At 51.3% G+C, this 13,199-nt stretch overlaps 4 protein-coding genes across 4 annotated transcripts; 3 read left to right on the forward strand and 1 right to left on the reverse strand.

Moving 5' to 3' along the window:
• Positions 1-54: 54 nt before the first annotated feature.
• N7482_000455 (mitochondrial 37S ribosomal protein uS15m) lies at positions 55-1,032 on the forward strand (the record flags this gene model as incomplete). The annotated part of the gene is made up of 2 exons (XM_056682580.1): positions 55-100; positions 173-1,032. 2 exons carry the CDS (start codon positions 55-57, stop codon positions 1,030-1,032), a joined length of 906 nt encoding a protein of 301 aa, XP_056546186.1.
• Positions 1,033-1,733: 701 nt separating this feature from the next.
• On the forward strand, positions 1,734-6,160 carry N7482_000456 (uncharacterized protein; the record flags this gene model as incomplete). Its single annotated transcript, XM_056682581.1, has 5 exons — positions 1,734-1,971; positions 2,105-3,277; positions 3,328-3,621; positions 3,735-5,664; positions 5,806-6,160. 5 exons carry the CDS (start codon positions 1,734-1,736, stop codon positions 6,158-6,160), a joined length of 3,990 nt encoding a protein of 1,329 aa, XP_056546187.1.
• A 401-nt stretch (positions 6,161-6,561) lies between these two features.
• Positions 6,562-8,586, reverse strand: spb4 (ATP-dependent RNA helicase SPB4; the record flags this gene model as incomplete). Its single annotated transcript, XM_056682582.1, has 3 exons — positions 6,562-7,681; positions 7,740-8,246; positions 8,303-8,586. 3 exons carry the CDS (start codon positions 8,584-8,586, stop codon positions 6,562-6,564), a joined length of 1,911 nt encoding a protein of 636 aa, XP_056546188.1.
• Positions 8,587-9,019: 433 nt separating this feature from the next.
• On the forward strand, positions 9,020-10,144 carry N7482_000458 (diacylglycerol/polyprenol kinase family protein; the record flags this gene model as incomplete). Its single annotated transcript, XM_056682583.1, has 1 exon — positions 9,020-10,144. The coding sequence occupies one exon, from the start codon at positions 9,020-9,022 to the stop codon at positions 10,142-10,144; it is 1,125 nt and encodes a 374-aa protein (XP_056546189.1).
• Positions 10,145-13,199: the final 3,055 nt, after the last annotated feature.

The raw sequence follows: 13,199 nt of genomic DNA on the forward strand, positions 1-13,199 counted from the left end.
GATGGAAGAACTTCACAGACGCTCTCCGGAGGCCATTGAACCCAGCTGGCCACTATGCCTCCGCGTATTCCAATCCAGCCTTCCTTCAAGGCCATTACAGGTACTGTGGGCTTTACGATCTAGCGTCAGGCTTGCTTTGCGTGTTCCAATGCTAACGGTGGCATTTGGATAGGCACATTCTATGGACAGACCCCGTTAGCCGGTCTGCCACACGCGACCAATGCCTCCCTAAGAACAGCATCTACGAAAGCCAAGCTCCAGAAGCGATCCGACTTTTTTATGATCGCGCAAGCGCGTCAGCGAAAGGCCGCCAATCTCTCTCGACAAAAAGTTCTCCAGACGGAACGGGAAGCCTCGCTCGGCGACCCCGTGGAGAGCAAGTCTACGCCTTTCATCCAGGAGATACAAGCCACCCAAAATGCACAAACTCCGTCATCAGACTCAGGTCTCAACTATTACCTGAAGTCGGACGAGCTTGGCAGTGCGTTGCAGTTCGCGAAGGACCTTACCGAACCACTGCAGAACCCGGATCGGGACACCGCCGACCCTCAGCTTGAGAAGGAAGCAGCGGAGTTGCACCAAAAGGAGCATCAAATTGCAGAGGATGCGATTCAGCGCATCATTAATCTCAGCAACGGAAACACAAAAGACCGCCTGCGGCTGAATGTGCAGAGGTGTATCGAGCAATTTGGGCGACACAACACAGATTCCCTCCTCCCGCCAAAGCCGTCCAGTGTGCCGCATGGACTCGCCCCTGTCCACTTGGAGAAGGTTCCTCGAATTGGAGTGGATACTGGCTCCCCCGAAGTGCAGGCCGCCATCCTGACGGTCAAGATCATGAACTTGTCCCGCCATTTACAAACCGCCAATAAGGACAAGCATAACAAACGTAACCTCCAAATCCTTGTCCATAAGCGGCAAAAACTCCTTCAGTATATCCGCAAGAAGGAAAGAGGGGGCCCCCGATGGCAGAACCTGATGGAGACACTGGGTTTGTCTGATGCAGCATGGAAAGGCGAGATTGCTCTTTAGAGCCTTTGTGTTATAACAGTATATCATTTCTTTCTTCAAAGAGGTAGATGTTCCATGTACAATATCATTGTTTCTTTTATCGATATTGTTTCCCCTATATTGTAGTTTCGGACAGCTCATAGGTAATCAGGGTGCACACCGATGTCCTGAGAGCCGCCGCTGCGGTTACTGATACCTCGCTTTAACAAAACCCTCAGGTTTGAAGTTTCTTACCCCTCTGAATTTCCATTGGATCTGTAGAAACCCATTCCAATTGGGCCAATTAACCGAGTTAGTTGATAGCTTGCAATGATAGAGTCATGCCTGAGGCACTAATATAATTTAGTCTCACCGCCTGACGAGCTGAAGGTATTCTGCCTGTCGCGAGACGATGATTTTTGGCACGTCACAGTACTGATCCCCAAGTGGGCAAACGGCAGGCAGCGACACGCTATTCTCCCTACTTGAGAAGGAGGTAAGTTGTCGCCTGCCTAATTTAGGTTTACACGTTGCCGTCACGGCACGTCGTGGGGGATATAAACAACCACCACGGCTCATCTTCCTTCTCTTCTTCTCTTCCTCTCCTCTCTTTACCCCCGATCATTGTCCGTTCATCTGCTTTTGAGGATATTCTCCTAGCACCCTCGCATTCAGTTACGTGCTTGCATTCTCATACCTTTCCAACCTCTCCCTTTCCGGCTTTTCGCCGAGGTGTCGTCACCATGGCGCCGCGCCTCCGCTCACAGCCATACGCCCCCGACTCACCCAACAACGCCCAGGGGCTGCCGGACCCGGCTCCCCGTCGTCGTCGAGCGACGCGCTCTGCATCTGCTCAACCGCAGGAGGCTGAGACTGCTCAGTCTGTCAGCGAGTCGCAGCCTACCGACGCTGCGGAGTTCAAGCAGGCTCCCAAGACTCGCAAGACCCGTGGCAAGACCTCCACCCGCGGCAAGAAGGCAAGTCTCCAGGAGAATTAGTGCAAAGCTCCTGGCTAATTGTTCATCACAGAAGGCGACACGTCGTTCCTCCCCCTCCCCCTCCCCCGACCCCCAGCAGCAGCTGGAGGGTGCTGACGCCGGCGACCACCCCGAAGAAACTGTCACCTCGGGTGCCCTGACCCAGACAACGAATGTGAAGGTGGAGTCTCCCAATGTTGCTCTTGGCTCATGCCAAAAGCAAGATACACCCTACAGAACCAATGTCGACGAACCCGAAGTCGACCAGATGCACGGTGTTGAGGCTTCTGAGTCTCAATGCGCATCTGATGAACCGAACGCTGACAAGTATGCGACCGAACAGAGCCGTCCAGACACCGAGATGCAGGACGCCGTTGTCTCTGCTCTCGCGAAGCCGGCCGTCGAGATCCCTGTCACCGTCCTTCCTTCTGTCGAGACCGGTGACCTTGAGTTGATAACTTCAACTGCTGGAGGTTGTGAGTCGCCTAACTCTTTCTATTCTCTGTGTTCCTCCCATGCGTCTTTCTATTCCTTCGGTCCACCGTCTGTCATGTCTGCGATTTCGACCTTGACCAATTCTTCTGGTTCAACTATGTCCACCTCATCTGCGGACTCTTGTAACCACCCCCGATGGTGGCTGATGGCCCACTTGCGAAGTCTTTACCAGCTCTGCACCCACAGCCATGGTGCTCCCATTGTCGTCCCCTTTGTTCCCATCACTGCAGTCGCAGTTGGATGGCCCTTGGACCTTCCCGTGTTGACCCCGAACATGGGCCCGTCGGAATCCGCCTTGAACGACATTGAGCTGATTTCCATTTGCGCAGTGCGGTCAACCCTGACTGCGTCTACCCGCCGTGTCCGCCGCGGTGCCGGAGCATCACCTTCCACGTCCTCCGAGCAGTCTCGTGTGCTGCGCCCTCAACAGGCTTCACCTATCCACCGTTCCCGCACTTCTTACGCGGATCGGTCTAATTCTCGTCGCACCGAGAGTCGTGGCAGTTTTGGTCGGACCTTGTATCGTCTCCCACAGCTCTTGGCTGGCCTACAGAATGACTCCGGCGAAGAAACCCCTCCCGAGGACACGTACGACTTTGTTGATCACCCACCCGCGACTCCTGTTCCCGCGACTCCTGTTCCATTGACTCCCGAGAGAGCTGCGCCTGCCACTCCTGTGGCCCCTATGACCGCCCCCGCTGCCCGCGCTGATGTTTCCCCAGGCTGGAGCAGGTGGATTTTCAATAGTGTTTCCAGAAGATGGACAGTTCTTAGAGGCCGATTTTCTACTCAGCAGGACAACGAGACTGACTCGGGTAAGTCCCTTATACTAATTACTTCAAACCAAATCTGACGCTGGCTGCAGCAGATCCTGCATACGCTGCATCCACCGCACCTGCTTCGCCTGCTGAAGCCATTCCAGCTGCCACCCCTTCGCTTAGTGTTCCTGTTTCGCCTGCTGAAGTTACTTCATCCACTATCCCTGTCCCGTCTCTTGTCCCAAGTGCGCCATCAGCGGGGACCAACGCACTTAAATCTCCATCCGTGGAAACAGCCCGGAGAATGGATGTCCAACATCGTCCAATCTCCCGTCCACGGCGTCATACCAGGTCATTTGTGGACTCGCACACTCTGGTTGGTCCTGGGGAGACTACTGGCGGTACCGATATATCTCACAGCCAGGAGACTCAGCATCAATTTGTTCAGCGTCGAAGAGCGACCCGTTTGGAAGCTGAAAAAAGAAACGCGAGGCCAAAAACCGTGAAGAAACAGCAGCCAGGAGGGCCGCGGCGGCGGCTGCGCTCGCAGCACCTCGTCCAACATATTCTTTCTCTCCACCTCGCTACAGTCCAGAGCTTCTGGCTAGCTGCTTCGAGCGGGCTACAACCAAACCAAATACTGAGAATTTGCCCGCTCATCTCGGCGGAGCATTGGCCTCTCAGATTGCCACGGCAGACCAGGGAGATCCGAGGAACGAAGTCCCTTCAATCATTCCAGCCGCCGAGATTGACCCGGGCAAGCCCACTCCAGCCAAGTGGATGGCAGGAAATGAGACCGAGCGGGCTGCAGCAACCTCGAATTTGAATGCGAATCAACTCAATCCACGCAAACGGAATCGAGGCTTTGGTCTTGACGAAGATGAACTTGCTATCAGTGAGGACGATTTCACACCTGAGGAATGGAAAGTACTCAAGGCACAAGTGGAAAAAGCCGAAGAGTTAGCCGCCGAGAAAGCCAAGAAAGATGCTGAAGAAAACGCCCCTCCTGCTAAGAAACGCCGCGTTGATGAAATCCCCCAGCAGAAGCAACGTATCCGGCAACCTGTTCGCCGTCAGACCCCTGGAACTTCCCGCGACACTCTACCTCCCCATCGCAGCCCTGGGTTCATTCCAAACAGACGAGGCACTTTTATGCCCCCTGATTTGTCCCCAATCGAGTCCAGCGGATTGCTAACTGACCCCGACTCGTCTCAAATTTCTCAAACCCCCAAAGCTCCGACTTCGCTACCTCAAACTAACCAAGAATCGCGACCGGCTGCTCAAAACAACTCAGCGTCTCGTTCTCAGAACATCTCGGAACTCCAATATCCTTCAAATACCCAGGTATCAGAATCAGATCGTGGGCCTCTCGGTATGTTTATCAATGGTTCCTTTGTCAGGCGCGGCCAACTCCCCAATGTCGATATGAGCACCCAAGGAAGCTGGAGAATGACTCCCACGGATTATCATCCCGAACTTGTTATAAACACGCCAGAATCCTATGAACCCTACCTTTCCAATTTCCATGATGCAGCTGCTCGCCTCCGGCAGCGAAAAGCCAAAGCAGCTGCGGAGAGATCTCGTCAAATCTCCAGGGAAGAGAATCCGTACACTCGTGATTCTGATGCTCCTGTCCCCTATGTTCCTGGTGTTCTTCCTGTCCATTCCGAGCCGCCTCGTTATTCGACAGTCCAGGCATTCACTGAGGCGTATTTGACTGCTACTTCTCCTCCCCCTTCACCCCCAACATTTCCTGCTCAGCGGCGCCCCGGATTCAAACGAGTTCCAACTGGGACATTCGAGGCTCCAAACCCGTGCTCTTCTTCCTCGTCTTCCTCGTCTTCCTCGTGTTCTGCATCTCCTCCTTCTTCCCCTCCTGCACGACCTGTTCCTGATTCCTCCTCAACCCCATCGCTACCTCAGCGGCGCCCCGGGTTCAGACGAAATGACGCAGAACCAGAAGATGCAGGGGGCGATGAAGAAGAGTCGAATGGCCCAGTTGGATCCCGTGCTGCTTATCCTTTGTCCCCGGATGCCATGGATATTTCACCAAATCCTTCAGCTTCCGCTGCAGTTGCTGACAGATCAAATCAAGACACCGCCGCGACCCATGATGCCGACACCGACACCGACACCGACGCCGATGATATCGAAGGCCCCTCCCCCTTGACCCGTGCTCGCAACAAGGCAGAACAGTTCAAGCCGAAGACCCCAAGCCGCCTCCGCGAATCTACTCGTTTCCCGATCAGCAATGCTTCGACGCCGTCCGCTGTCGGTTCTTCGCCGTCTTTCAATGGTGTGTCTACTAGCACCATCCCTTATCTTTCAGACCCCATGTCTGTTGATGGCTCATCTTTCGTTGCGAACTTAGACGCGACTTCAGCCATGACCCCAGCTGTGACCACTGATCCGAATTCAACTGTACATCGACCCACATGTGGACTGTTTGACAACTCCCGGATGCTCGATCCAAATTCCCGTCAGTTGACCCCCCCTCAAAACAAAATATTTCTCCATTTCCTCGCTTTCTTTGAAATATTTGTTGTTTTAATTGATTTTATGTGTGTTGTCTGACTTGTATACAGGCGGCGAGACCCATCCTGGAACCCCCCGCCTGCCGTGAAACCTTCGAACCCACCTTCGAACCCCGCCGCGATCGACCCCACCGGAGCAGCCGTGAAAGATGCAATCAACGAGGCTCTGAAAGGGACTGCTGATGATGTTGGTTGGCTCTCCCGGGCTTTACCAAATGGAGACTTCAGCCAGCTCAAGTGGCCGCCGCGCAGAAGTCTTGCCGAAGCCTTAGGTGTATGCCCAGAGGCTGCGAGAATTGTGGAAGAAAACTGGAAAGAACCGAAAGCAGGCGAAGCCGTGAGATATTTCGAAACCTTGTTTAAGGCTTACCAAGAGAACCCTGATGAGTTTGTTGCGGAGCTGTGATGGGTGCGATTTCATCTTGTTCAATATTGGCCCACCTGGCCACTGCACCATCAACCGCATTCACATTATCGAGTTGACTTTGATGACTGATGATCGCCCTGAAAGATTCGATTGCAGTTTTGCATTTAGCATGTGGCCAAATTTCAGGAAGGTTTTGTTTGTATCGTTTTGTCAACTGCAATCAATTTTACAAAATATCGTATTCTTATCTCGTTGCACAAAAACCGAACAGTCTAGTGGTTGGAGTAAGTTGGACTTGAGCCTCGTCCATTCAGAGAGGGCCTACGTGCCACCGAAGAAAGACAATTTACCTCCATATAGGTAGGTTTCAGAAGAATAAGGCTATCATTAACTTTCCGAACTGAATGTACTCATGATGATTTTGGGAGGCCGAAATGGAACTAATCAAACCCCTGAAATTCATCACCACCACCTGCATTTTTCGAGGCTTCCGCATTGGCAGCAGTCAGTAATAACCGTTGCTGCTCATTTTTGAGACGAATTTCCTCGACCATCCGCTGCGTCTCAAGGTACTGTTGCTTCTCTAGCTCTGGCAGCTGCTCCCATCTCTCCTGTTCCTTGCGTGCTTTCTTGAACTCCTTGCGCTTGAGCTTCTTCTCTCGGCTCTCCACGTTCTGGCTCCAGGAGGCATTCTCGGTCGCGTGGCGTTTCCGCGCATCCTGCTCCTGATTGCCGCCTCCTTGTGCATACTCTTCCATGACTTCTTGGCGCCGTTTCTCGCGCTGTTTATCCTTGTAGACATAGGTATCCCATTCGATGCTGACACCCAGCATTTTGTCTCCGGTGAAGGTGCGAAGTTCTGGCATCTTGGGAAGTTTGAGAAGACCCCATGCTTTGCCGAGAGCCTCCCAATCCAAGTCAGGAACACGGAAAATGCTAGCTGCTTGATGCTTGCTGTAGCTACGAAGCCAGCTGACAAAAGCCTTCTGGCCCTTATCATGGAGAGCACGATCTTTCAGAATAGTGTTGCGTACTAGTTGAGTTGCAGCGGCGGCGTCCTTATCACTGGTGGGATCCGTGAGGGTGAAGGGCGCCACAGGCGTCTTGCGCACTTCCAAAAACGAGACATAGTCTTCTTCGCGGCCGGGGTGGAGAAGGACGATACTGAGGCCCCTGCGCCCAGCACGCCCAGCACGACCACAACGGTGGATAAACGTTTTCGGATCGGATGGAGGATCAATCTGCACCACTAGATCGACAGATGGAATATCCAGCCCTCGGGAGGCGACATCGGTAGTTAGGAGAATGGAAGGGGTAGTGGAGGTAGTGAAGCGGGTGAAGTTTTTCTGGCGGGCGTTGGCGGGATGTTTCCCGTGAAGAGGGACAAGAAGGTATCCATCTCCTAGAATAATAGGTAATATGAGGGTAAGATAGTCAACGCTGGAGCATGTTGACACAAAAAATATGGTTTTTTGAGGCGTAGGTTGGACGGAGGTCAGAATTCGTTTCAGGATGGAGAACTTATGTGCCGGAGGCGTTGTCAGGTAGGTCATTTGCAGACTGCATTGGGGTTAGAACCGAATCTGCGAGGGTCTCAAGGGGGATTTTGAAAACATACCTAGCCGGGGTACGTTTGTCTTCGGCCCCAGCACCGCCCTTGACCTTGACGGCGATTTTGACGGGATTCCGGAGGCCCACACGGACGATCTGATCAACAGCTTCACTGATACTGGCACTGAAAAGACCTGTCCTCCGTTGCTTAGGGAGGTGGCGCAGGATTCTTTGCAGGTCTTCCTTGAACCCAAGGTCCAGAAGCCTATCGGCCTCATCCAATACTAGCATTTCAAACGATGATTGCGGGCAGTGAACATGGGGCGATGAAAGCAATTCCAACAATCTTCCAGGGGTAGAAACTAGTACATTTGGGGATCGCTTGAGGAATGTGCTTAAATCTTCTGCAGGGGATGTGGAACCACCCAAGAGGAGTTGTGGGACGACTTTCAGGACCGACGAGGAAGACTTCGGACGAGGCGCATCGCCCTCGGGAGGATGAATGGCTGCAGCCGACGGGGGATGAAATTCGAGCAAAGACAGAAGAACTTGATAGATTTGTGATGCCAACTCTCTGTATAGAACATCAGCGATGGGATTTCAATAGTAATCAATCGGGGTATAACATACCGTGTCGGCGAGATAATAATGGCTCCAATATGATGCTTCTTGATCGGGTCTTCAAGGCGCAAAAGCTTCTCTACAATAGGAACTAGGAAGGACAGCGTCTTCCCACTGCCGGTCACTGCTTCCACGACCACGTCCTTGTGCGCCATAAACAGAGGGATGGCCGAAGCCTGGACTGGAGTCATGCGCGTGAAGCCCATCGAGGCCACAGCGTCCAGGTTCCATTGCGACAATGATGGCGTGAGTCCATCCCACGCCCGTGAGGAAGAAGGCCGCTTGGGTGCCATTTGTAATCGAGGCGAGTCAAGAACGATCCCAAGTTGCGCTTCAGCTTTTCAACCTGGCGATCGCAAGAAAAAAAAACCCTTATCGATTAGATAAGAGGCACGTGATTACGGCTTTGGGCGGAAATGGGGAGATCGCGAACTGCGACTGCGTTTTCATGCATTTGCGCCAGCACAGCCTCCTTCAACCCGGAGGTTTGCTCTTTCTTGACTCAAATCCTTGGAGTGCAAGCCATGTGCTGTGATTTAGTCTCATACCCTCAAAATCCTCCTTCATGCCGGCGCCCCCAAAAAATCGCCCATCATTGAGTCGTTAGCAAGACCACTTATACCCGGCGGCAGTCTTGCCTGCGTCAGCGCAGAGACCTGGGCACGGCCATTGTCTGGCCTCATTTGGCCATCAGTACTCCCACCGTTTACCGTCCGACCATCCAACATGTCTTCTGCAAATACTGTTCCGGAGACTCCTCGAGTTATCTCTCCGTCGCCTTCTCTCTCCGACAGATCTGACGCACGTGACGGGTATTTTGCTCCGACGACGAGGTCGGCGTCGCGCCGACAGAAGCTGTCTGAAGTCTCAGATGAAGGGCCTGATTCGGGGAGATCGCACAGCCCACCCGATACAACGACCTCCCCCTCGCGCAACCGTCGGCCAAAACGTCGGTCAAACCCGAAAATCCCAGCCTCGCCCCCAGCCGCCAACGGGAACACGCCCAATGGGTTTCTGTCGCCAAAGCTTCCGGATGCTTTGCGCGACATTTCACGATCGCCCTCACCGCTCGACCTGATTCCTCTTCACACGCGGTACCGCAGCTTCATTCACCGCCATGAAATCCCTCGGAAGCTCCTGCACGTTTCCATCGGGTTCCTGACGCTTCACCTCTACAGTCGTGGTGTTCAGACGCTACAAATCACCCCAGTGCTCTTCTCCGCGCTAGTCCCCATTGCAGTTACAGACTTCGTGCGCCATCGCTCGGAGAAAGTCAACAAACTTTACATTCGTTGTATGGGGGCGCTCATGCGCGAGACCGAGGTCTCCGGATATAATGGGGTGATCTGGTATCTCCTCGGCGCATACGTCGTCTTGCGGTTCTTCCCCAAAGACGTTGGTGTCATGGGTGTGCTTCTTCTGAGCTGGTGTGATACCGCTGCTTCTACATTCGGCCGTCTCTATGGCCGCTACACACCGCGTCTACGGCCGGGCAAGAGCCTGGCTGGGACCATGGCCGCTTGGTTGGTTGGCGTCGTCACGGCCGCAGCATTCTGGGGCTGGTTCGTGCCCTATATGGGCAGCTTCCCCAGCGACCCGGAAGACGCATTTATGTTTACCGGTCGCTTGAACTTGCTTCCGGACTGTGTCCGGGGTCTTTTGGGCTGGGAAGCTGGTGATGCCAGCTCCACTACAGTCACTGGCCCACTGGCTCTGGGTATCATGAGCGTTGTTTCTGGCTTTGTGGCCGCCAGCAGCGAGTTCATCGACCTGTGGGGTTGGGATGACAACCTGACGATCCCTGTTTTGAGCGGACTCGGCCTTTGGGGGTTCCTGAAGGTTTTCGGCTAAATATTCGACCATTTTCTCGTACATTACCCATTCCCCTTGGCTTATATTGGGGGATTTAATTTTTAGATAATCGGATGGTTCGTTTTGAACATGGAAATGAATTGCATCAGATCTGATTTCTGGCTTAGACAGGGCGCATGGCTGATGCTTTCTTGCCGCTGTGGATATCTTTTCTTTCCCTTTGTAGTCTTCTGGGCATTATTTCGTTCTAGTTATTTTGCATGCCTGCCATATACTCCATGTGTTGCCCCTATGGCCCAAGAAGAAGGGTTCAAAAAGCCTAGCGATTATTCTCGAGCAATGAAAAATTTCCAACTTAGAAAAAGGAACTATTTTTCTCAAACGGCCTCCGTGTGTGTTCTTTGCCCATCCATCTCATACATTCGCCTGGAACGAGTGGATCTCGGATTGGAGCCCACCTTTCAGCCTCTCTCGCTAATCTGGGGTCCAATTCGTGTGGGGCGATGTGCCTTGGGTTCCTTGCTAGGGATAGCACCATCTTTCTGAGAATTGCCTTCGAGAGTCCGATGCAAAAGATCTTCTTTTTTCCTTTCCAGCTTTTCGCGAATAGGACACATGTCCTCAGCTGTTTTTTCTACTATGGATTGGTCTTCCTTAGGTCAAGCCAGCAATCCATGTTGGATTTGTCGCCCTTCGTCGGTAGCAATGCGATCGGACACTCCCCACCTGCTGTTAGTGTACAGTGGTGCTTTTATATGTGTTCGACCACCTTTGCTCTCAGAGGAAACTTTACTGATCAAAAAAATCGCTATGAAAGTAAGCTAAAATAATTCCTGATGTAGTCCATTAGGAATGTAAACCAAGCTCAATCTATAACCTTAGAAAGCCATATATTGAGCGTATCATGCAGGCAGAAGGGTGCTGTTTGACCGGCAGAATGTTGGCATCGTTGGTCGAAGACTTATGAGACACCACTCTACCTCAATGCGGCAACCTTGTTTGGGATATGGTGTCGCGACATCAGGACAGGGTATCGTCTAGTAATGAATAGACCAATAGATCAAGAGGGTGTGTATTCAGGGAAATAGAGAACATGGCCAGATAACTAATATTTGCGCCAAGTGAAAACTAAAAGTGGTTAGTAGCTCGCTTGGATAATACGAGTGGATTATTCTACTCGACATATGGCAAGGATGACCTTTGAGATGGATGAATAGTGTGGTCAGCAGAGGCAGATTGATGGGTCAGACTGTGCCACGCCAGAACAGTTTCTGTTCGATTAAACGACTTCTTCTCGACTCCGGACTGCTGAATTCGCCTACCCAGTGCTATGTAGCGTACTGTGAGTTGTATAGATAGACCCAATCAGCAGACTGCTGTGCCAATGACCAAATAAGTTGAGCAGTAGTGCTGCCAGGAATGTATATTAGATAATAGCGTGCCAACCAATCTGTTGAAAGAGTTCTGCGACTCATCCCGTCATGTCCCGGGCTTCGCCATACAGTAGCATCAGGGCGAAGCCCTGCATCAAACGCAGTTACTAGAGACAATCTCTTTTGATGGATATGAGAATTGTACGGCCGACTTGAAGGGAGCCCTCACACGAGAAGCTATGAAGCACCTCAAGCAGTTACCACCCTACTACGATGCACTCTACCGTAAAGGAAGACTCTGGCTTTTCTCAGTCAACAATGTGCAGGAGGCAGTTGAGAAAACCTAGATGGGGGTATTTGCATCAATGCCTGCTATCGATTTGGTTTTAACTCATATTTTTTTGGAAGAGATCTCTCGAAGTTTGAACTTCATGGACTGCGGGAGACCATGCAGACAGACATTCAAGTTCCTTGGGAGCTTAGGGCATCAATCCCCCGTTTCTCCGAATACTTTGATACCAAACCTGATATATGTATGGTGTGGTAGGCGTTCAAAAATATTCATATAGAAAGCTGACGTTTGAAGATGTTCTTACAGTTGGAAGGCGAACCTTAGGCCCAGTAATAAACAGTATTTTATCAATGGACCGTTGAATATGTACAAACAAGACGTGGGGCAAAAATATTATGACACGGGTCAATGTAACCCTTCAATAGCCTGGTACATGGATAGCACAAGGTTTGGACCGTCGGTGTTTGTGGATGCACGTGTTTGTGAAAGGCGACGTGGGAAAACCCGTCTCCTGGTTTAAGTTTAGAACTATCGCTTGGCAAGGAATTAGTGGCTGAACTGTGGGGCACACTAGACTTCTTTCTGTAGAGACCAGATTGCATTGCAGCGATCTAGATTTAAGAGCTTGCTTTGGCTTTGCCTCAGATGGCCGGAGTAGATCTTTCGTCGTTGCAAGCCAACTAGATCAAGTATTATTTTGACCAATCTGTCGAAGAATGTGGAGTAGTAATTCAATCTACTTCCCAACATATGGTAAGTGCAACAAATTATAGTTCCTTATCTTAATAGCGTGACTAGATACCAATTATTAGTTCATGTACTCCTATAAGCATCAGCAAGAATATGTTTGAAATAGGGTCTACTTGAAATAAGCTTTTGTGGTGTTACCACGTGTCTCACAAATTTGGGGCATGATACCGCTAGACTAAAAATGCTCCATAGGCTACGTTTTTAGTTTATACGGTCATTTATTATTTCGACACCATGCAATACAATGTAATTTAGACAGTCAAGCCTTAGGTATATTTTCTCTATTAATATCTACACTGAATTCACGAAGATCTCCTACAATGACACAGCAAAAGTCTTAGTACCCGAGCCCTTAGATATTAAGGTATGCTCTTTAGAACTCTGCCTGGCAGAAACCCCGTATATTCATGTGTAGATACAAGTGTACCTACTGAGGAAGTATCACCTCAATTAAGTTATTCTAGCAACGACATAGTATAGTGGGTGTAGGTAGTGTAAAATGTTTGTATCTATGGGGTGTTAACACCTGCGATGTGACTGTAGTCGGGAACGGGACGCGTCAGTTCAGCGGAGGAAAAGAACAATGTGAACGGCTGGAGACAATGGATCGAGCAGAAAGCAGAAAGAAAAACCACCTCATATGAGAGCAACAGCGGATGTGGAGCGTTGAAAGGAAGGT

This window comes from Penicillium canariense (genome assembly GCF_028826845.1).
Source record: "Penicillium canariense strain IBT 26290 chromosome Unknown utg000001l_segment0_segment0, whole genome shotgun sequence".
NCBI lineage: Eukaryota > Fungi > Ascomycota > Eurotiomycetes > Eurotiales > Aspergillaceae > Penicillium > Penicillium canariense.